The sequence below is a fragment of the Thunnus albacares genome, chromosome 7 (genome assembly GCF_914725855.1).
Source record: "Thunnus albacares chromosome 7, fThuAlb1.1, whole genome shotgun sequence".
NCBI classification, from domain to species: Eukaryota; Metazoa; Chordata; class Actinopteri; order Scombriformes; family Scombridae; genus Thunnus; species Thunnus albacares.
The window spans coordinates 18,895,502-18,916,958 of record NC_058112.1 but is presented as its reverse complement, the minus strand read 5'-3'; the positions used below and the strand labels follow the sequence as shown (position 1 = coordinate 18,916,958).

Here is a 21,457-nt window from a genome sequence, read left to right as displayed (position 1 = left end):
GTTATTTTGAGACAGCAATCAGCTTGGAGGAAATCAATATGTTAATGTGCTCCAAAACAAAAGAGGGATCATCTCTTTTTCCTTCAAAACATGCATGCTTATCAAAACAGAATTTTTGCAAATGGGCTGATGCAGTACAATGCTGCTCTTGCTCAAACTAGAAATACCGCCTTACGGTTGTATGCCTCCGCCAACCAGTCAAGCTGCAGTTTACACCCATGTCTTTCCAGACTCATATAATATTTGTGAAGACTTTGAAGGAATTTAATAAAAAGGTATTAAATGTACTTTTTCGTTGAAATGGAAGTTACCACTATACTGACATGTATGATTCCAGTGAGAAACATGCTGTCTTCAAATAGAGACTATTTTTACAGAGGAGTACAGAGGACTGATAGAGAGCTTCGTCACATGGTGCAACGATAATCACCTGAAGCTCAATATCAGCAAAACCAATGAGCTCGCAGAAGAACAGGAGGCCCCCTGTCCTGGTTGTCATCCAGGGAGAGGAAGTGAAGAGGGTGGACTCAAACAAATATCTCGGGAAAGCAAAATGCAAAGAAGCGAACGAATTCAAAAATGTGGATGCTTCACACACACATCTTCAACCTGGCAGCACAGAAGATCTATACAATCACCACATTTTCAAGGTGGGCACCCACAATTAGTGTCACAGATTCAGTATCAGACCAAATGTGAAATATGGTCACAATCTCCCTGTCACGGGGTTAGACTGTGCCCTATAAAGTAAAGTGCACACTTGCACACACACACGCTGCATAGCCACTTCCACATAATATATAATAATTAAATCAAACCGTTTTGTACTAAGCATTTCTATTTATTTTTAAAAGTGTTTAGCAAGGAAAACCAATTGTTTGTCACCTGCTGTACTTGTGCTCCTCTGTTTAGACCAGGAACTGCTGAAACCGTAGGAGGGTGCCATTGGCTTATGAAAAGGGGTTCCCGTGGGAATGCGCCAAGTATGGTAGAGTTGGAGGGGTGTTGATTTGTTTGTCAATGAGCAATGCTATTTTAATTGCCTTTTGAATAAGTACTTGCCTAAAATGTGTTTTAGTGTGTTTTGTAATTCAATTGTAAATGTTTGGATATTTTGTGGACCAGGTGTTAATCTCCTGTAGGATAATTATCAGACACTCATCAATGTCATTTAGTAGGACCCAGCTGATATAAAGGAGGCGTTCAGTAGTGGTCATACCTCAAAACAGAGACAATCCAGTGTGGAGAGCTTGCGAGGGCCCAAGAGTTAAAGAGGCACTGCCTAGTGCAGAGCTGAGTCTTTTTTTGGTTTTCACAGTCTTTGCAGTTAGCTATTTCTTCTTTTTTTTTGCAAGTATTGTTTTTATTCAGTTTTTTTTTGCCTGGCCTGCACTGTGCATAATGCCAGTTTCAACTGGTAAATAAATAACACCTGGACTTCATAACTGGGTTTTGTCTCAGTTTTTGTGTCTCAGCCACTTGGCCAACCTTACACTCCCCTTCTGTTCCTGACTTCTGGCGTTGAATAATGGCCAATTTTTGCAGAACATTATGATGTCACAGTGAAAGTGACCTTGGACCTTTTGGATATAAAATGTCATCACTTCATCATTTTATCCTATTAGACATTTGTGTGAAACTTTTTCATAATTAGTGTATGAATTCTTGATTTATGTGTTTTGTGAGGTCACAGTGACCTTGAACTTTGACCACCAATTTTTAATCTGTTAATCCTCGAGTCCAAGTGGATGTTTGTGCCAGATGTAATGAAATTCCCTCCAGGCGTTCCTGAGATATTGTGTTCACGAGAGAATGGGACGGACATGAGGTCACAGTAACCTTGACCTTTGACCACCAAAATCTAATCAGTTCGTCCTTGAGTCCAAGTGGATGTTTGTGCCAAATTTGAAGAAATTACCTCAAGGTGTTCCTGAGATCTTGCTTTCACAAGAGAATGGGACGGATGTGAGGTCACAGTGACCTTGACCTTTGACCACCAAAATGTAATCAGTTCATCCTTGAGTCCAATTGGATGTTTGTGCAAAATTTGAAGAAATTCCCTCAAGGCATTCCTGAGATATTGCGTTCATGAGAATGGCACGGACGGATGTACATACTGCCTCCGGCCATGGCTGTCGCTGATGCGGAGGCATAAAAATTTGCTGAAGAAGCCTTTATGTATTCTAACCAAGTGCTCACACTTCATGCTAAAGCAAGTGAGCAGCCACTGTACTGTTAAAATGCTTCCACAGTGGCAGTGTCTCCTTCCTCCCTTCATGGGCAGCAGTACAGTACTCAGGTGCCAACAGCGGTGCTCTTTGGGGGTTACATAAGTAGCAGCTAATGGCGCTGGGTCAGTATTTGGGATCTAATCCTCAGAGGCAATTTGATCCACCACAACAACTTTCTACATGTTGTGCTGGCCCAGCAGGAAACACAACACTCTTTATGAATCAAAACAAACCACATAGAGTAGCGACTAGCAGGAAGAATGATTTCTCTCACTCTGCCTTCTTGACACACTGGATCAATTTCTCTGCCTGTTCAGTTGGCAAGAACATCGCCCCGTTACAAAAGAACACAAGGCTTGGGGACTTTTCTAGAAAACCCGTTGCGATTTTCCTCCATGCTAGTTAAATTACAGAAGAGGTCACAGCAGGAGACTTCGGAACACAGCTACCAATCAACTGCAGCGATTCTCCTGGTGTGTTTGTCAATATTGCTGCCTGGTGTAATTGGCATAATTGTCAGGTTAGAGCTCGGAACAAACTGGGCGGCCTCTTGGCGAGCACGGTCCATGTCATTAAAGGGACATGTTTCTGATAAAATGGCTGCCTCTTATCTCTACTATGCATATGAAAGGCTTATGCCTTCTCCATGACAGATTCTATGCCTCATCACCAAAGGATTTGCCCAGATACACCAGAACAGAAGCTAGGAGAAAAACAATGTATCACATGTATAGCCTCATCTTAACACTGTCAAGTGATGTTTGTGTGTGTGTCTGTGTATCCTTGTGTGTATGCACACACATATCTGTGTTGACTTGAGAAAAATACAGAGTGAACATGAACACACCAAACTGATTCAGTGCTACTTTACTGTGGATAAAATGTGTGTGCTTCTCTCTTGCACAATAATTCCCAGTTTATTGGCAGCACAGTGAATTTGGCAATCCTGGAGCAAGCTTCAATTATCTTGATAATCTGTAGTGAATACTTGATATAATAATGATATAGTATCTATAATTACCATGATGAGGTGGGGTAGAGTGTGCTGAAAAATAATCATTTGTATCATCACCGCTGGGTAGCATCATTATTAATCTGACAGCACTCATAAAGCGCTTTGTTTGTTTTCTCTGATTGCTCCTTTACTACCAAAATAAACAACTTGGCTCCTTTGAGTTACAGCGGTATAATTTGCTGGAACAGCAAAGGCATTTATCTATAAATTTATTTTCAATTTGAGGTAAGCTGCAGTCATGAAAGCTAAATCACTACCAGGGAGAAGATTATTCTAATTACTACCCAGCTGTCGCACATGCTGCATGAGCACAGGATGTGTCAGAACACAGAGCAACCAGTAATCAGTTTCACAGAATCATTTGAGCACACATTTACATCTTGCACTAAATGTTAAACATGAAATTGTCTTCATTTGTATGGTAATGTTGTAAAACTAAAAGAAGCATATGCTATAACATGGCGTGACTGAATTTAGAAACACAAATTTTATGGTCAATTTGTGATGCAATCTTAAAAGCTAAGTGTTTATTGCAGCTGGATTTAGCCTGATGGTATTTCAGTTTCCACTCTGAAGGATAATGGTGACCAACTGACAGCACAGGAATGCAACTTATATACTTGGACTAAGGTTTATGATTAAAAGGGACAGGCAGTGAAAAGTGATTCCAAAGGTATGCTGCAATTCAGCCACACTGTAAGCTAGTAGGGAAGAGTAGAATAATTTCCTCATATGAAAGTCGGTCTTTTCCGAGCTATATCTGAATTAGACCATAATGCTAGCATGGCTTGGTCCCTGGGGTTTTCTTTGCCATTTGCACTGCTAGCGCTGCAATCCCCCTGACAGCCCTGTTTATGACTGCTCTGCTATCAGAGGGCTGAGCAGAGCCAGGGACGAGCCTTCATTAGAGATTAAAGTGACCGTCACAAAGTCCAAAATCATCACTGCATCCCACATCCAGGCGAGGGGAGACACTGAATGGGCTTAAGCGCATGCATCAACAACAACTCCGTATCAGACGGATCCTCTGCTTAACACACAACTTCCTTTTAAATTTCAATACCCACTGGTGAATGACATTTAAAGACATTTTTTAAATTGGATACAATCAATCTCAAAAAACTGTCATGTTCATGCTTCATTGCAATAAAACAGACATGCATTGTGGCAAACACCATGCATGACATTACCTTCTAAAAACAGAAATATTTGAAGTAGGAATATGTGCACTTCAGTAGCCGACATTTATAACGGATAAATAAGGATGTACTGCATCATATCAAGATCAGATGTAGTTTCTTGCTTACTCAAGCTATCATCGTGATTTCTCCTGACTGCAGAGGTTAGGCTGAGTGGAGCTTCTCGCCTTTAGTGGTAAAGCTTATCCATCCTCTAATCCACAGCCGCTGGACATTATTACTGATAGGAATGAATAATATGAGACAGAATATGTGCAGCTGGATGGAATTCCTGCCCTTCTGACCATAACACTGACCATAACCACTCAAGATGCCTTCCCCTCCCAGGCATTATATGCCATGTACTCATCTATCTCTCTCCCAAAACCCTGCAAAAAGGAGGAAGATGCTATTCTATAATAGCGCTGATAGTTTTTCTATGGAGAAAACTCACTCATGAGTTTAAATTCAGAAAACCTGCGTTCTTTCACACCTACACTGGGTAAGAAAGAGCAATGTAAAGCATAACAATACTGCCCAGAAATAATGGCAGACGAAGGTTAAACAAAGCAACAAAGCCTTTATACACATTACGCACTCATTCGTCCTTCCATCAAAATTCCTGCTGTAACTCCAGAACAAAGCAGCTATTCTCAGAGGAACATGAAAGACAGACACCTGTCAATCACAGCTCCTGTGACTCCATATTTCCTGTGTCAGAGGCTGCAGGATGGAGAAATGTGCAATATTCTGATAATATTTCATGCAAACTAATGCAAGTCAGAACACTTCCCTGCTGGCCAGAAGGAGGGGAAATGAGAACAGGTAATTATCGGATTGCCTCAAGGCAAGAAATGATAGAGATTGCAGAGAACGGGGATATTTAGCCCTGCTAATGAAGGCCCATGTTTTGGGAGCACCAGGAAGGGGGAGCAGAGGGAAGCTAGGCTGTTGCTCAGCAGGCGGTAGAGCCTGATAAGACCATCTTACATAATGGCCACATCCAGGCCTGGCTCGCTGTTTGGACTGAGGCTCCCTGTCCCTCACGTTCTCTCCCATCCACTCAGTGTGGCCGGCTAAAGGAGCGTAACATTGCCTGGGTATTCCATTTCCCTAAACATTAGCATTTAATATGTTAATCCACACCAAGTGGTACCATTTGCAATGTTGAAGACTGAGGATTGAGCCTGTTTACAGATGCACTGATACAGTAGAATAATGGCTGCAATGCAAATGACTCCTGCACCTTGTTAAATCAAATACAGTTTCTTATGTTAAGGCTGCATTCACACCAAATTCGGCAATGCTTGAAAAACAGCAGTCCTCCCATTAATTTAAATGGGAGCAGTGCGTTTACGCTGCGGGAGTGGGGAGCGCATAGGGCTCAGCAAAAATACGCAGCAGTCGCCCGGCAAGAAGTTGAACCAGACTCAACTTTTGCCAAAATGCAATCTGACATCACGCTGCGGTAGCCAATCACATGCAAGCGCAGATTCCTGGTGGATCACTTTGTAATGTGAACACCGTATTTGGCTGTATACCTCATGATCATCGTGACGAAAGATAAAACAGTTGCCACCGTGAAAACCTCCCAGAGTTGTAAAATCCTGTCTGTGAGTTTTACAAACTGCTGTGTGGCGTTTTGGCTCCCGATAAGTCCTTAAATGCATTAATCTGTAAGTCTAACTCGACTTCCTGGATCGTATTTCATTGTCTCACCAGTACCTCATACAACACGCCCCCACCCCCTGCGTCGTAGTGCCAGATTGCTGGATTTGGTGTGAATGCAGCCTAAGTATATCACTACCAATTATATTCACTGAGGAGAGACAAAGACTTGAGTGATTTTACTGAAGGATCACCCCCCCTACAACCCCCCCCCCCCCCCCCCCCACCACCACTTGGCCTGGTCCATTTAACCCTATTGAAGGGTTTATGTTTGCCCACCTCAACAGCCTTACTCAAAGTGCTGAAAAATAAAAAAAAAAGATTGCTTATTTTGTATATGCAGCACTTCCCCCGGACGGATATGAAAGTTTAATCATGGCATTAGGATTCACAGGCATTCCCTTGCCAGACCTGCTTGCAGACATCAGAATTGCTAATTTGCTGGTTTGTCCAGGAAAGGCTGGCTGGTGGGTGAGGAGGGGATGAATGGAAACAGGATTCTGATTTGTCCAGATAACCTTGAACCCCAACGCTCAGCTTCCTGTGGATGTACGGAGCTCAATCAGTCCCTCTTTATCATGTTGATCTGAGTCGCTGTCCAGTGCAGCGGCCAGGCACAGCGGCGTCCTCGCTCTTACCTGACTACTTTGAGAGTGTGTCATTGATGGAAATCATTTCCTGCTCTCTTCCCTGCCTGCTCTGACACAGCCATTAACTTCCGCTGAAATGTCATGAATGAATAAATACAGCAAAATAATTGCTTTCAAAGACAATCTAGGCTCTGTAGTATGATCCCAATCAGATATCAACATTAAGCCAAAACAAAGCCTTTGACAAAAATCACAGTAATTGTGGCTCGGTTTCTAATCTGAATAATTAATTTCTATTGCTTGTGATGAGAGTCCACCGGAGGCACAGACATGATAAAGAAGAAAGGTCCTGACAGGGTTATGAGTCAGCAGAGATGTGAAATTCAAATTGGCCAGGCTAAGCAGTTTGGAGCTGATGGTGATTTGAGTAGACTCACTGGTCAGCCCTGCAGTACAGTACAAGAGCCCAGGGCTGAAAGATGGTGGAGTTACTCATGAGTACAGGTGCTTTATCAGCAGACCACATGAGGGGGGTGAGGCAGTAATAACTGTAAGCTTCATCGAATGATACGCTGGACCGTCTATGTTACAGTAAATTATGAAATATCTTTATACAAGTTAAGATATCCGTTCCTCAAATAAACCAAATACATCTTCATAACTGGTTTCATCTGAGTAAAAGTAAAGGCTGTTTTAATGGTACGAGTCCTTTGTGAGTGCTGGACTCGTGCTATTAACAAAATTAAAGTGGAGATCTATCACTGGCAGTGGAAGATGGAGCAGCAGGAGCAGAACTCTCACTGTTTTCTGTCACAGCCTCAGCTGTGTGCACACACTCTCCTTGCACACGGCCATCTTTCACTCTGCCAGGCACTTGCCTCCTCGCCCACTGCGCCCACCAGGCCCGGGCAGCGCATGCCACTGCCAAACATCCATTTACTCCCTGCAGGACTCCTGCGTATCTGAAGTGGGCCTGTCATTGAGACCTGTTTAGATTTTACAGCGCTGAATGCCGGGCACACAGGTGAATATGTGTTATTTGCTCAGCTACCCACAAACACACACAATACATGTAATTAAATGCTTCGTTTAAAATCAGCTTTGATAATTTCTCCGGTAACACCTTGTCAAGCGGACCAACCACACTTGATGGAGGGTGGTAATTGCATCCCTGTAGAGGCCAGTAGCCTGCGAGGGTATGTGGGGAATTACTGTACCACACATGCCCACTAAATTCAGCCCATTAAAGCTGGAAAACACACACACAATAGCTACAATAAACAGTATGTGTGCATCAGTTAGCCTTTGTGTACCTTTTTGTTCATAAGTTCAAGCCGTGGGAGCAAACATACAAACATTAATTGGCTAATATATGAGCAGCATGGCCTGATGACCAGAGATATGTTCTCTCAACAAAGAATCCCACCTCCAACATCTTAGCCTGGAGGCAGGTTTAATGCTAACCTGCAGATGCTGCCTTTGTCTTTGAAGTGGAGCGATGGATGCAGCAGAACAGATGGAGATGTTGGATGCTTTCAGGAATTATTAATGGCACGCTATGATCCCAAATGACCTTCAGCAAATAGTCTCCCAGCACTGGAGTACACAGGCATCCCTGCACATCCATATTGTATTTAGACAACACACCTGGGTCAATGGAGAAACACAGAGCCATCGTTACTGTACTTTGAGCTCTAATTCAGTCGGGAAGGTTTGCTTCCTTTTTCACTCAAAGGCAATGCAGAGGCATCCAATCACATTAAACACAATCATATGTTTCAGAAATAGATTTCTGATTTATGCAGCAAACACACTAATTCCGTAAAGCCCAATTTGTTTCTCCCACAATGGGAACCATACACTGGAATTAATCTGCAGAAAGCATTTCCTGTAGTTTTAAAAATAAACCCTTCATCATTGGAGGCTTTTGTGGTTGCTCAAGGGATATACTATTGTGACATCAAATCTATCTTACGAACATACATCAGTAATAGCCATAAAATATCTGTTGCCTATGGATAACATTCAGTTTACAATGCAAACTGAACAATCTCTGGATTGCCTCAGAGAGAAACGGAGATGCTAAAATACACCACCCCTGCTTTTCCCTTTCATGTGATAGAACTGACATGAAAAACTCACAGAAACTTGCTTATATTTACGCATGTATGTTGAGGAGACTAAAACGTATCAGGCATCTTTTGAAATTCTGGATGAAGTCAAACACATAGGTATACATTTAATTTCTGATAAACAGCTCATTGGACATCTAGTTTACAGGTGTAAGATCCAGTATATAATTTGAGCTTTCAGTTCTCTACTATTTCAAAGATTAGATGATATTTAAAAATATATTTTTTAGGATCTACAACAAACATGTGTTCATAGTATTGTTTATAGAGACCCTGGGCAAATGTTATAAAATGCAGCGCAAGGATGTTCATTTAATTTGCGCTCACAAATGTGTGCAGTTAACATGTGATTTACTTACGCAGCTGCTAATTACTCAATCAGCCACTGAGACTGCCCTCCAGGCATAACTATATAGTAACAAAATTCATTTACAATGGTCGCAATTAAAATCTGAAGCTGTCTACATATGATCACTGGTAGAGTTGTTATACTTGAACTACTGTTGTCCTTTAGATAAAGCAATTTGTTGAACACTACTGCAGTGCAAGTTTTTTTTCCTAATAATAATGTTACATTTATAAAAGGCTTGTAAAAATGATGCATAAGGTGTTATTGAACAAACGTCTTTCAAATAACGTAAAGATGGACAAAAGACAAGTTGCTTCTAACAACATAAATCCACTACAATATAAATGTTTTCAAAAGTGTGCAATCACGTCAGTGCATTAGCAGCTCAGTGATAGCCATGTTCAAGTTACAGCCACAATTCATACATTTCTGTGTTTTAAAACGATAGAAAATATAAGGGAGCATCTATTGATGTGTTTGTGCAATCATTTCATCTTGCTGTTGGTATGTAGTGAAAATTTAATTGATCGACTAGGTAATATAGTGTATCACTTCATGATGTGATAATGGCACAATTTTCTTTTCCCAGCAAAATCTTCCTTTAAAAAATCTGCAACAATTTCTCCATGCAAAAATGGTCCTTCCACAATCCTGTTATTTGCGGGATCCTCATTGAATTAATATACATATGGGACAGAAATGTCATGAGGGTGTGCCTTCAGAAAAAGAAGGCCAACAGAAACATATACAATCTAAAAAAATATATATAAAAATATATTTTTTAGGATCTACAATAAACATGTGTTCATAATATTATTTATAGAGATTCTGGGCAAATGTTATAAAATGCAGCGCAATGTTGAGCTGCACTTTTAAGGATGTTCATTTAATTTGCACTCACAAATGTGTGCAGTTAGCATGTGATTTACTTAGGCAGCTGCTAATTACTCAATCAGCCACTGAGACTGCCCTCCAGGCATAACTATAAAGTAACAAAATTCATTTACAATGGTCGCAATTAAAGTCTGCAGCTGTCTACGTATCTGCACATCTCTAAGCACAGAGTGGCACAAGGAAGGCACACAAATCTTAGTAACTGGTCCTCTGTATTTTTACTATAATTACCTTTTGTGAACACTAACAATAAACTGCAAACTCTGAACCTAACTGAAGCTGCAGTGCTGCAACAGAGGACAGCAATATGAATGTGTTACACTTGTATGGGTTTAATTGAGGTTATACAGTTCCTATATTTAGGGGTAATTGCAGGCTATTAGGATGAACCAGGCAACAATGTCCTACAATGTTTGTACAGCATATGCAAGGTCTACAGCCTGCAGTTTCTAGAGAATAAATACTGTGCTGGTGCTCTCATAAGACACAGGATGTCTTCAAAGAGCTACATCTAAGGGAGGAATTGATCAGACATTTTTCACACACTCCATAAGAGTAGAAAGGAATAAATTATTTTTACGGTGTCCATCTCCTTATATACCACAGCCTCTGATTAATTACCTTAAGGCTTGCTAATGAGAATGTGTAAATGAATACAATGTTAGTCAACTATGTATACCATGTTTACTCAAGTTTGCTGAGGCCTTAGAAAAAACAAAATCCCTTATGTATAAATTATAATAATCCCACATCAAGAGAAAGAAAAAAAAAAATCCATGCTGAGATCAAAGCAGAAAGGCCCGATGTAATCATATGTCAAAAGATCAAAACACAACTTCCTTACCCACTCAAGTGGGCAAGGTATGTCAGACATACAGTAGTTTTACTCTGATCATGCTCATTTGGAGAAAAATCTGCTTCACCTATCTCCCATCATGTCCTCACTCATTTCCCCTCTTACCTCTTACCTTTAGTTTATCCAGAGTGACAGCGAATATGTACCAGAACAATGAGGCGGATACATAATGAGAAAAAATATGAAGAGTTGTAATTTGTCTGTGCTGAAAATAAAATCTAAGCGTGAGTTTCCTGAGGTTTAGATTTGAGCTGTGGCAGCATTTTATTCCCCACAAAAATTAATGACACTTAAATTATTCTGTGGCATGCAATCATGAACATCTGAAAAGTGTAGAATACACAAATTTAAAATGATTTTGATATTTAAAAAAAAAAAAAAATCTAAATAGAATAATGACTTCCTGCTGGACAAAAACAAATGCCATACCCTCCGACACATGCACACACAGAGTCTGTGAGCAGCTCCCCTCCCATCTCTTCTCAGACGATGTTGTTACACCACTCACATGGAACATGTTTCATCACAGCAGTGTATCACCTCTAAACATTTAATTTGCAGAAGAAAAGCAAGCTCTCCTGTCTTCTGCAAATTTGCCATTTGTTTACTGGGACTGATGTCTGGACTGGTGTCACGTCTGGAACCCCATTAGCTTTACTGTTGACCACATGTCCAGACACAGCAACATAAACTGTGTTAAGAAATAAGAAAACTGACAGTATTATTCTTCAATTGATAAGACCATACTGGATGTATCTGTCTGTGAGCCTGTGTATGACTGTGTAAACACTGCTACCGGACAGTGTATTTGCAAACACTGGAGCATTAGCAATAAAACTGTGGGTGATGTGTTTGACAGTAGGATGTCAATAGCAACGGGCTGTACAGCTTTGATAGTAATTGAGAATACTCTGGGCAGACTACTCTCTTGCCCCCAGTCACACATTAAAGGCATTAAAACACCCATCAGCGCTGTTGGAATAGGACTGTCTTCCTCTTCCCCTCCAACTATTGACAAAAACAAAACTTCGAGACGACAGCTGCTGATTTGTAACTAAGCGACAGATCCCCGCAAGCAAATAAAGCAGCCATAGCAGTCTTTTTGCTAGAAAACTCTATTTGTTTCTCTTTGACAGAAATCCACTGAACAGCACATAAACCCTTAAAAGTTTACATGAGGATGCATTTTTTGAGTAACCGAGGAGCTATTTCTTTCAATTCATCTGATGCCTTTGTTCCCATGTATTGGATTCAGGGAGCTCTGTGAAAATGAGCAAAGTGAGAGTTTTTTTTACATCAGGGATGAAGATCCTTTTTTTCGCCATAAATTAGGCTCCTGTAAGAGGGTGATCATAAGCACATCCTGAGACTTTGAGCGAGGGTCTTTGCTGAGGCTGCTGTTGTTGGGGCTGGACTGGGCTGAGCTGAGCAGCTAGGTTGACAAGGACCTGTGCTCAGCACTAGGAAAGCTCTCATCCAGAAACAAGAAGCCCAGGGGAACAAAGACAACAATATGCCAAAAAAAAACCCACTTGAAAACAACAAAACAACCCAAAAAAGCCTCCAAAAGAGTCAGTGGTGGGTGATTGCCAGCTGCACTCCAGATTACCAGGCTCTCTAAGAGTCTTTTAGCAATCGCTAAGAGCTGTAGCATCATCTCCAGCTCCTTAATCAGTTCAGCTGGGGAGGGATGGATCCTGACATGCAAAAGGCTCAGCACGATGGGGAATAAACTCATAATCAGCAATCAGATATTCCACATTGCTAGAGGGGGCGGGGAGCTCATCTCAGATAGGTCAAGGATCTCTCCACAGCCAGTTAACCCCTTTGCTCCAGCTGGGAAACATCCACACACTCATTGTCTAGGACACACATAGTTTGGTTGGCTCTCATGCCTGACTCGCTGAATTGGGATGTTCAGACTGTCACTTGCAAAGGAGTGCATCTTTTTTTTTTCCCTCTTGTACATCAACTGAGTGAATACAGTTTAATTTTCAAATGCTCACATAGTCTAGAAGTTTATAAATGGGGTTGGATTTCATTAAAGCACCATGTCCCTGATTAAGCCATGTGCTGCGCCTTTAAACAAAGTTCATTGCCTTGCACATTCTACCTCCTTTCATCTTTGTAATTAGCACTGAAGCAGCATTTCTTTTATTTCAAATGAATGCATGTGCATAAAAAATCAATCTTAAGCAGACTGTTCTGGCAAGGCTGTTTTTCTTTGTTATTTATGATGATAGAATTCCTTTCATGCATTCTAGTTGGGGCGAGGAGCGCCTAATGCTGCTAACCTTGAGTTAGTTTTCACTCCGGCCCACTTGGGTTCCTGTGGGAGACTCAAACACGCTTTGTTAGATTCTGCTGCCTGGCAGCGACACTTAGCCAGTGTCGACACTCACGGCGAAGTTGAGAGACTGTCATAACTTCTAAACTCTTTGGCACAGATATTCTTATCATTTGTCTTTCTTGAAGAGCACCCCCTAGTGCTCCGGAGGATTCACACTTTGTTTGTTCATCAGCGCGTACGCCAGATCAGATGAGTGTAAATGATGCCGTCCTACAAGTAGAACCCCTAATGGTCTCTGCAGGGACATGTAATCAAACGCCTCACACGCCTCTCTCCCTTTTGTAATCAAGCGGCGGAGCGCATGTTGTGACGACCTTTGTTATAACGCTGCCTGTTCCCTCATCTCATCAAAATTCCGTGCACCTCTCATTTTTCATCCTCCGTTCCCCGCCAGGGTCCCTAGATGCCGCAGGCATTCTCCATGGAGCAGAGGGGAGTGTGACCCAGTATGCTGTGACCTCTGACCCTTGCTCATTCTCTGACTCTACAGCATACTTGTGCTGCAATTTTAGCAATGCCATCACTGTGTACAGTCTTTCTCTTACAACAAATTCCACTGATATTCATACGTGCAACGTAGGAAATCGGTTTCAAGTTCATGGCTTTACCACGCCATATCCATAGTGTAACTGCTGAGTAAGCTATGCTAGTTACGGCTCTTATCAACTGCTGTCACTGAGAGCTCGTTTTGAGCCACCCTAGGTCACATTAACACCAGAAAAGTACTCCGCTCTCATCTCACCTCTGCTGGGCTGACACAGGAGGAGGATAAAGGTGATAAACCACACAAACAATACTCCTCTTCTTGCCTGCTGCCGGCATGCTTGCCTAGCAGGGAGATCTGATTACAACTGAGAAGAGAGCAGCTTGGTGTTTCATGGAAAAGCAGGTCAACTGGAGAGTGCTGTCAGAGCTCAGGAGTCACCGGCCTGATGGAAGAGGAGGAAAAACTATCCGACATGGCAGGGAGAGACGGAGGTTTGTCTCTAGCCTTACAGTATCAGGCTTTATTTACTCTGCCATTAAGAACAGAAGGGAGAGCAGAAATGATAGAAGTGATAGGACCGAGCGTACGACTCTAGGGAGAGATGCATTAGTGTTGTCTGGTGTTCCTCCTCCTCACCTTCTACCTCTTACGGTTTCTCCCCCGTCTCCCTCTGGCTCACACACAGGAGACAGCGCTGCCCCACTGCCAACACCTAAACTCCTTATGTGTTTTTCTGTCCTCAGTGTTTGAGTCAGACAAAACGCAAAATCAATAATGCTTTTTCTCCCCCATTTCCTCTTTGATGCAACTTCAAAAAGCCAATGGACAGCCCTCCCGAGGCCCACAGAGGGAAAAAAAGCCAATGGTACGAAACACGCTCAGAATGAAAGGAAAAACACTTCACCCTTTACTCTCTTAAAACACTGTTAACTTCTAAGCCCCAAATGGCAAAGCACATGGGGCACAGCAGGGCATGTGAGGCTGTAGAAATGTTATTTACGCTTATTATTAATCTAAAATACGTATTGTACATTATTTTTAGTAAGTCCACACTGATAGGATGCATGTCAGTATTTAAATAACCACAAATATCAAACCATTACAATGTAAAGAGAAGAGTTTCTGTGAACAGTGACAGTGAAAATATCTCTGTACATATTCTACAGTGAGCTACATGAAGAAAGGGGAAAAAAAATGAAAGTAGAAATGTTCTTTAACTCCATGGACTGTGGTATATGATTATCTAAGGAGTGCTGACAGAGGAAGTATTCTATCAGCAGCTAAATGCTGCATGACAGGGAGACACTTCAAAGGATCTATAAGTGACTCCTGAAATACTGAGTGAAAGTAAAGTAGGAAATTACCCTTAAGTTAGAGGCATTTGACTAAGCCCAGCTAGATGTTTTACCTGACTGGAGAGTCAAATCGAGAACCCTGACTGAACTTGGTGTGAATGTTTCAGAAAGAGCAAAAATCATCATTGTGTGATGGTTATCTTGAGCTGCTGCTGCTGCTGTTTGTTGTAGCCTGCTGTTTGATTGGGCATAGGACAGGAGAGTCATTTAACCTCGGCTGTGATTGGGCTAATCTGTCAAAACCACAAGGTGTGAATGACAAGACAAGATGACTGACGGAGCTGTCTGGCACTCTGGCAATGGCTTGGATGGAGGTGTAGATTAATCTTTGTACAATATAAATGCTGTGCTCAGACATGGCTATGATGGCATGTTTATTTGGTTTGCCTGTATGTATGGGCAAATCAGTTCCACAGTAATCAATCATTTGATACTGAGAAGGTATTCATTTGGTATCAGTACAGACAGTAATTATGTATTTCTGTAAAATGGTGAAAAATGTTCTCTTATTTTTGTTTTGTAGGTATTTTGATTATTTTTAATTTGTGTTTTGGTAACTGGTGTAGCAAGCATGTACATTATTAATCATGATAATCTATAAAGTGATTTGTATAATTAAGTACAGGCTGGTCCATAGCAATTAATAACCATTTCAAAAGCATTACTAACATTAATAACAAAAAAAAAACAAAACATAGCCTTGTAAACAAAACTAACTGATGGTAATAAAAAACATAAAACACAATATCTGCTCTCCTCTCCCCTCCTCTCTTCTCTTCTCTTCTCCTCTCCTCTCCTCTCCTGAGTGCACCTCCCTATCCTCCCAACTTCTATGGAGCCAAAATCAAAAATCCATGCTCTCAATGGGCAGTCAATATCTCATTAACCAGTCTCTCCACACACAGTCAGGCAGCCAGGATGTTCGTCTCAGTGTGCACAGCACAGACTGGCACACCTCACACACTTTAATAACCTGTGGGGACGCCATTCCACTTCCTCAGCCAGCCAAGAGGCAAGAGAGAGGGCTAAAGCACACACCCTCAGTCGGCCAGAGTGACTCTTGTTTGTCTCGTCTTTCCTGTCTCGTCTTTCCAGATATGATCTTTTCAATTCGACCGTAACATGTAAATGTTCTCTTAGAGGAGGTGAAATTAAATCAAAACATTTTTTATAAATGCAGATTTTGTGGGATATATAATTTTAGGGTTCTACGAAATTTTATTTCATAGCATTAATATTCAAATTTGAATTATATGTTCACATTCAAACAGATTATTTTAATCACAGAGTAAAATGCATTTGGTTTTTTTTACATGATGGAAGAACACCTCTTCTTGAAATATTTCTTCTTTGTAATTGGGTCTTTTATTTTAAATCCTTGCAGGTGACTTGTGCTATATTTGCCTTCACCTTAATCTGTGGTGATTTTTCCTTTGGCTCTTCATGTCCTCAGCCCCTAACTGGATAATAGCCAATCTTGTTAACCTCTGCTTTAATGTGTGAGAGCCTGCAGCACTGGGTAGTGAGCACTTCAATCGGCCACTGATAGAAAGAGACAAAGAGTACTAAATCTACAGCAAATATTTACAGCCTTGTTAACATAGCCTTAAAGCGTCTATCACAAGATATTTAGCTTTACCTTCTCTACGGCCCCAGAACATTTTTACAGTCTAGTACACACTCGTGTTAAATCACATATTTATGTGCTGTCTGCATACACTGTAGTGCCTTCGTGGGCCCTGCTTTTGACAATTTCAAAAATTGCAGCTACGTATACTTCCCCACAATAACACTCTTTTGCAAGGGTTAATTATATGTACTTGGGATGAGACGCACTTTTTACCTTTTCTGTCAATCCACACATCAAACAACTTTCTTTAATTATGTAATTGGAATTTTCATCTTAATTGTGCTGAGTAGGCTGGCTAATTTGCATGGGGTAATGAGAGGGATGTTTCCATTACAGGTAATTAGGTACTTGAGAGGCAGTGGTGTGGTAGATAGGCTGAATAGAGAGGGAGAGGTGGGTAGGGAGGGTGCAGAGTATCGACAAAGCCATAGAGAGAAACACACAAGAGATGTTTGTTATAATATATCATCATTGTTTTGTAATGTACAGTATGAAAAACAATATAAAACAGTCAAAAAAAGGCACATGCAGTATAATCATGTAACCATGTTAACAAAACAATAAAGGAGTGTATGCCAAGACAGCAAGTCATTGTGCTCCACATCCATTTCACTGACCATTTTCAGGAAGAAATTACTACTGCGGTGTAAATTAGTTTCTAATTATACTGCTTGTTCACATTTTAATTTAATTTCTGACATTGTCACAATAACCTATCATGATAACAGCAGCTCCTGTCAAACTGGAAGCACTAATAAGGGGAAAGACAGAGCTCAAAGGAGAGATAAAAACAAGCAGAAACTGGCTAGTAAACAGGTTCACTTTTACAAGTGTTAATGACAAATACAGAAAATGTCAGTACATGGCTTGTCTCTATTAATTTGTCTAAATGAAATTAATCAATTTTAAAAAATGTATTTTAAAAAAAGTGTTCTTCTACATTGAGCCAAGAAAAGAAGAAATATACACATTGAAATTCTCACATGTATGCCACACATTTAAAGAAACGCACAAAAGCCTCACAACACAAGACACCCGATTCTGTCCAAAAATGTACGATTTCATTAAGCCCTTCAATAGCAATTACATATAAAGGACATTGGGTCAAAGGCCATTTTTCATATGTGTCTGACTAAGAATAAGATAGAGCACTGCACTCCCTCTCAATTTCACACAAAGTCAGACGCAAATGACTATGAGCCTCACCTCATAAATGAATTCTCACACACTATGATCAATAGAATAAAAGAAATGAACACAATGGTCAGTCTCTCACATGGAGCATGATACTTGGATGGAAAACTTAAATGTAAAAATACAAAACACAGTTAGGATCAGCTGCAAGGCTTGGTATCAATATTACTAATATAGCAAGTAATCTAAACATTTAATTATAGCATTATTTCTTTCACACATTAACTATATTTGTAGGTATTTTTTGTGTATTTTGAACATGCTCCACTGCCTTTTTTATGATTAAAAAAACTAAAAAACGTAAATTTGTTTTTTGACATGCGGGAAGACAAAATAGCAGCAAATGTTACACCAAATCATAATTTCTAGTATTTTTCATTTAACGCAAAATGACAGCTGCCTGTTCCTCATCATGATTATTGTATTTGATTGTATCATGTGTGCATGTGAGCACATATGTCTGGAAACGGTTGTTCACATTTGGTCTACATGGAAGAATTAAAGTGAATTCATATGCGTGAAACACATGATCATGTGCATGTGTGTCTACGCCGGTGTGCAAGCATGCATGAGAGAAGTGTATGCTGTACTGTATGTCTGACTGCACTTTCAGTATCTGTCTGCACGGATGTGTGTGTGCGCATGTATGCTTGTATGATGGAGGGGGAGGAAGAGTTGGGATTAGGCATACTAGATCAACATCACAGCGACTGGGAGGACCCAGTCCTGCTCTCATGGCCACACATGTAAACCCGACTACCCAAAAAATAGGTCAGTGGAACACAACACACTCGCGCACAGATATACACACACATGCACTAGTATCAACTCAAAGAATCACAGTCTGCCAGTCGTGCCAGTGCCTTGTCGCCCGTCTGCGACCCACGTTCAACACTGCCACGCACATCTTCCCGCGGAATAGACACGTCCTCTGGACTGGAACAACAGGATTAAGAACGGGGCAGAGAGGAATAGCGACCCCCCCCCCCCAACCCCCATGCCCCCTTCTCTCTCTTTCTCTGACCCCCTGTCCCCCCCTCTCTGTGCATGCTACCTCACATCTAAGCCAAAAAACTTCTGCTCTGAAGCTCAGGAGCTGTTCTCGTCAGAGATGTACCCGTGCAAAGATTACACCGGCTGTGGTTTCCAGAGCACCCCACACAACAGCAGCAGTGAGAAAACACACACTGAGAACAATAAAATCAAGGCAAGAATACCTTTACAGATTTTTTAAAGAAGTTAAAGAAGCTCAGTTTCTATTTCTCAACAAAAAAATAAATTCTGTTCATGCATGAAAAGACATATTAGAAAAGCTTAATTTACTTGCATGCATTCAGAAGCACTGTAATACTGTATTTCTCCCTCCCTCCCCCTCTCTCTCTCTCTCTCTCTCTCTCTCTCTCTCTCTCTGCCACACTCATGCCTTGCAAATGAAATGCAAAGAGTTGGCAGGCTATGAATAGCGGAGCCGTACTTCCCTACTTGTTACTCTGGGTGCAGGATCAGCATGCATTTTGCTCTTACCTTTCATAGCTGAAATCACAAAATACATCATTAAGCTTCGAGTCCATAAGAGAACAACTATCACAGCGCAAAGCCCTCCACTGCTGTCTCAGCAGCAGCTGGCCAGCACAGCTCTGTCTCTCAGCCTCCGAGCATGACCACACCAGAATCCATGTGACTGTGACATCAGTGTTCATGTCTGACTGCTCCCCACCCACTAGCCTTTGATTGGCACAGCATGCAGCCAGTAGGGGCGCTGAGAGCTCAGGCAGGGAAGCTGGCCCTCTTCCCACTGATTGCAGTCAGAGCCTTGTATGCCGGCTTGCTAGACACAGCACACTCTCACTATCTTCTGTGGCTTATCTTTTTAGTGCAAGGATAAAGTCAGAACCAGTTCTAGCAGACACCAGTTTTTCATGCTCTTGCTCTGCCCTTTCTACTCTCTTGGTTTTCTGTCTTTAAAAATGGTGCAATGTCAAGGATAAGAAAAAAGTCAAAGAGGGGATAAAAGGCTAGACGGGGGATGAAGGGGGGGAGCAAGGGGGAAAAAAAACAGAGGAAACAACAGACATTGCAAGCAAAAAAAAAAGAAAAAAAAGAGGAGCGCGGAGAACATGGATAAGAGGGGATGTGTAATTTTTCTGTAGCTCAAAGATCGAAGTGCTCTGCTCTTCTCCTCCTCCCTGTCTGTAGGTATGAGTGATCAGTGTGAGGCCAGATGTCTGCAAGCAGCAGTGGGCCCTACACGGAGAGAAGATGAGTGGAGCCTCAGCTTCTTCTCTTGACCTCTCAGAGGACCCGTATGCCCCGCTCTCTCTCTCTCTCTCTCTCTCTCTCTCTCTATCTCTCTCTCTCTCTCTCCAACTGCTCTCACACACTCCTTTGACAGGTGAAGAAGGAGAGATAGTGACGGAAGGGTTTGGATGATCCCCTCCACCCCACAGCGACCGGGCGATGAGTTTCTTGCTATCATTTCTTCCTCTCTCTCTCTCTCCCTCTTGTGCCCCTCGCTCTCGCCCCCTGCTTCCCACTCCAGTCTCTACCTCACTCTCTCTCTCTCTGTTTCTCTCTCTCTCTCTCTCTCCTCCCCCTCTCCTTGCTCATCCTCTCTCTCATATGATAATCTGTTCTGACTCCTAACCAGCTGCCTCTCTCTGATACAATATTCTGGTTTTAGTGCAATCCAGCCTTGGCCAATAACCACGTTGCATTTGGCATGTCCATGAATAAGCTGGTGTTCATATCATCTCGTCTCAAGACAAACATCATGCAGCTTCGGTTTCAGACACTGCAATATTTGAAATCTAAAAATTAAAGGGCAAAAAATATTTTTTTTACACCACCGGTATTTCAAATTTGGAGATGGCGGAAGATCATTTCACATTCTCTATAGTTGTTTGACGTTAATAACACTACTACAGCAGTGGGTATTTGCCACAGAATTATGATGCTTCCGCAGGGAAAGAATTTCACATTAACAATGCAATTGTTACAGACATTTTGATTATTTATTTATTCCTGTTTTACACTCTAAATATCTATATTCATTTGATGTCTTCTATTGTGTGCAATTCATTGAATAAAGGTACGTCTAACAATATATATTATGGAAATGAGGACTCAGCAGCATGCAACATAAATCTTCCCATGACAATGTTTCATTAGGACCTCTATGATCCATTAGAGACACTAAACACATTAACTCACGTTGTGTCAACACTGGTCTCTTATTGCACACCGTCTAATGAACAAAATATCATTCAGAGGCTGATAGCATCAAATGGAGCGTGTCTGGGATACAAACTAGACAGGCCTTGGTAAACTATTCAAACAATGTGATGTCAGAGACAACGCCGTCGTCTCATTTCAATGATGACATCTTGCCACAAGATCTTAAAAGTTCACTAGATGAGTCAAGGCCGATGCCCACGCAGGGACATGTTTAACTGCCACTATCTGTGGTTGTCTGGCAAACTGGCTGTTGTATCAATCTTTCTAGAACCAGCCAGGGCTCGACACGCTGAG

General features: G+C 41.5%; 1 protein-coding gene across 2 annotated transcripts in view; it reads right to left on the bottom strand.

Annotated features, from left to right (window-relative positions):
- The window catches only part of roraa (RAR-related orphan receptor A, paralog a), a 194,914-nt gene that overhangs the window by 29,808 nt on the left and 143,649 nt on the right, over window positions 1-21,457 (bottom strand). The window contains exon 1 of one of the 2 annotated variants that reach the window (XM_044355480.1): window positions 19,454-19,591. The exons of the other annotated variant lie outside the window; for it this stretch is intronic. Within the exon in view, the coding sequence (XP_044211415.1) occupies window positions 19,454-19,484 (31 nt within the window). The 5' untranslated portion in view covers window positions 19,485-19,591. Of the gene's footprint in view, window positions 1-19,453; window positions 19,592-21,457 lie in introns of those variants that run through there. 2 annotated transcript variants of the gene reach the window in all.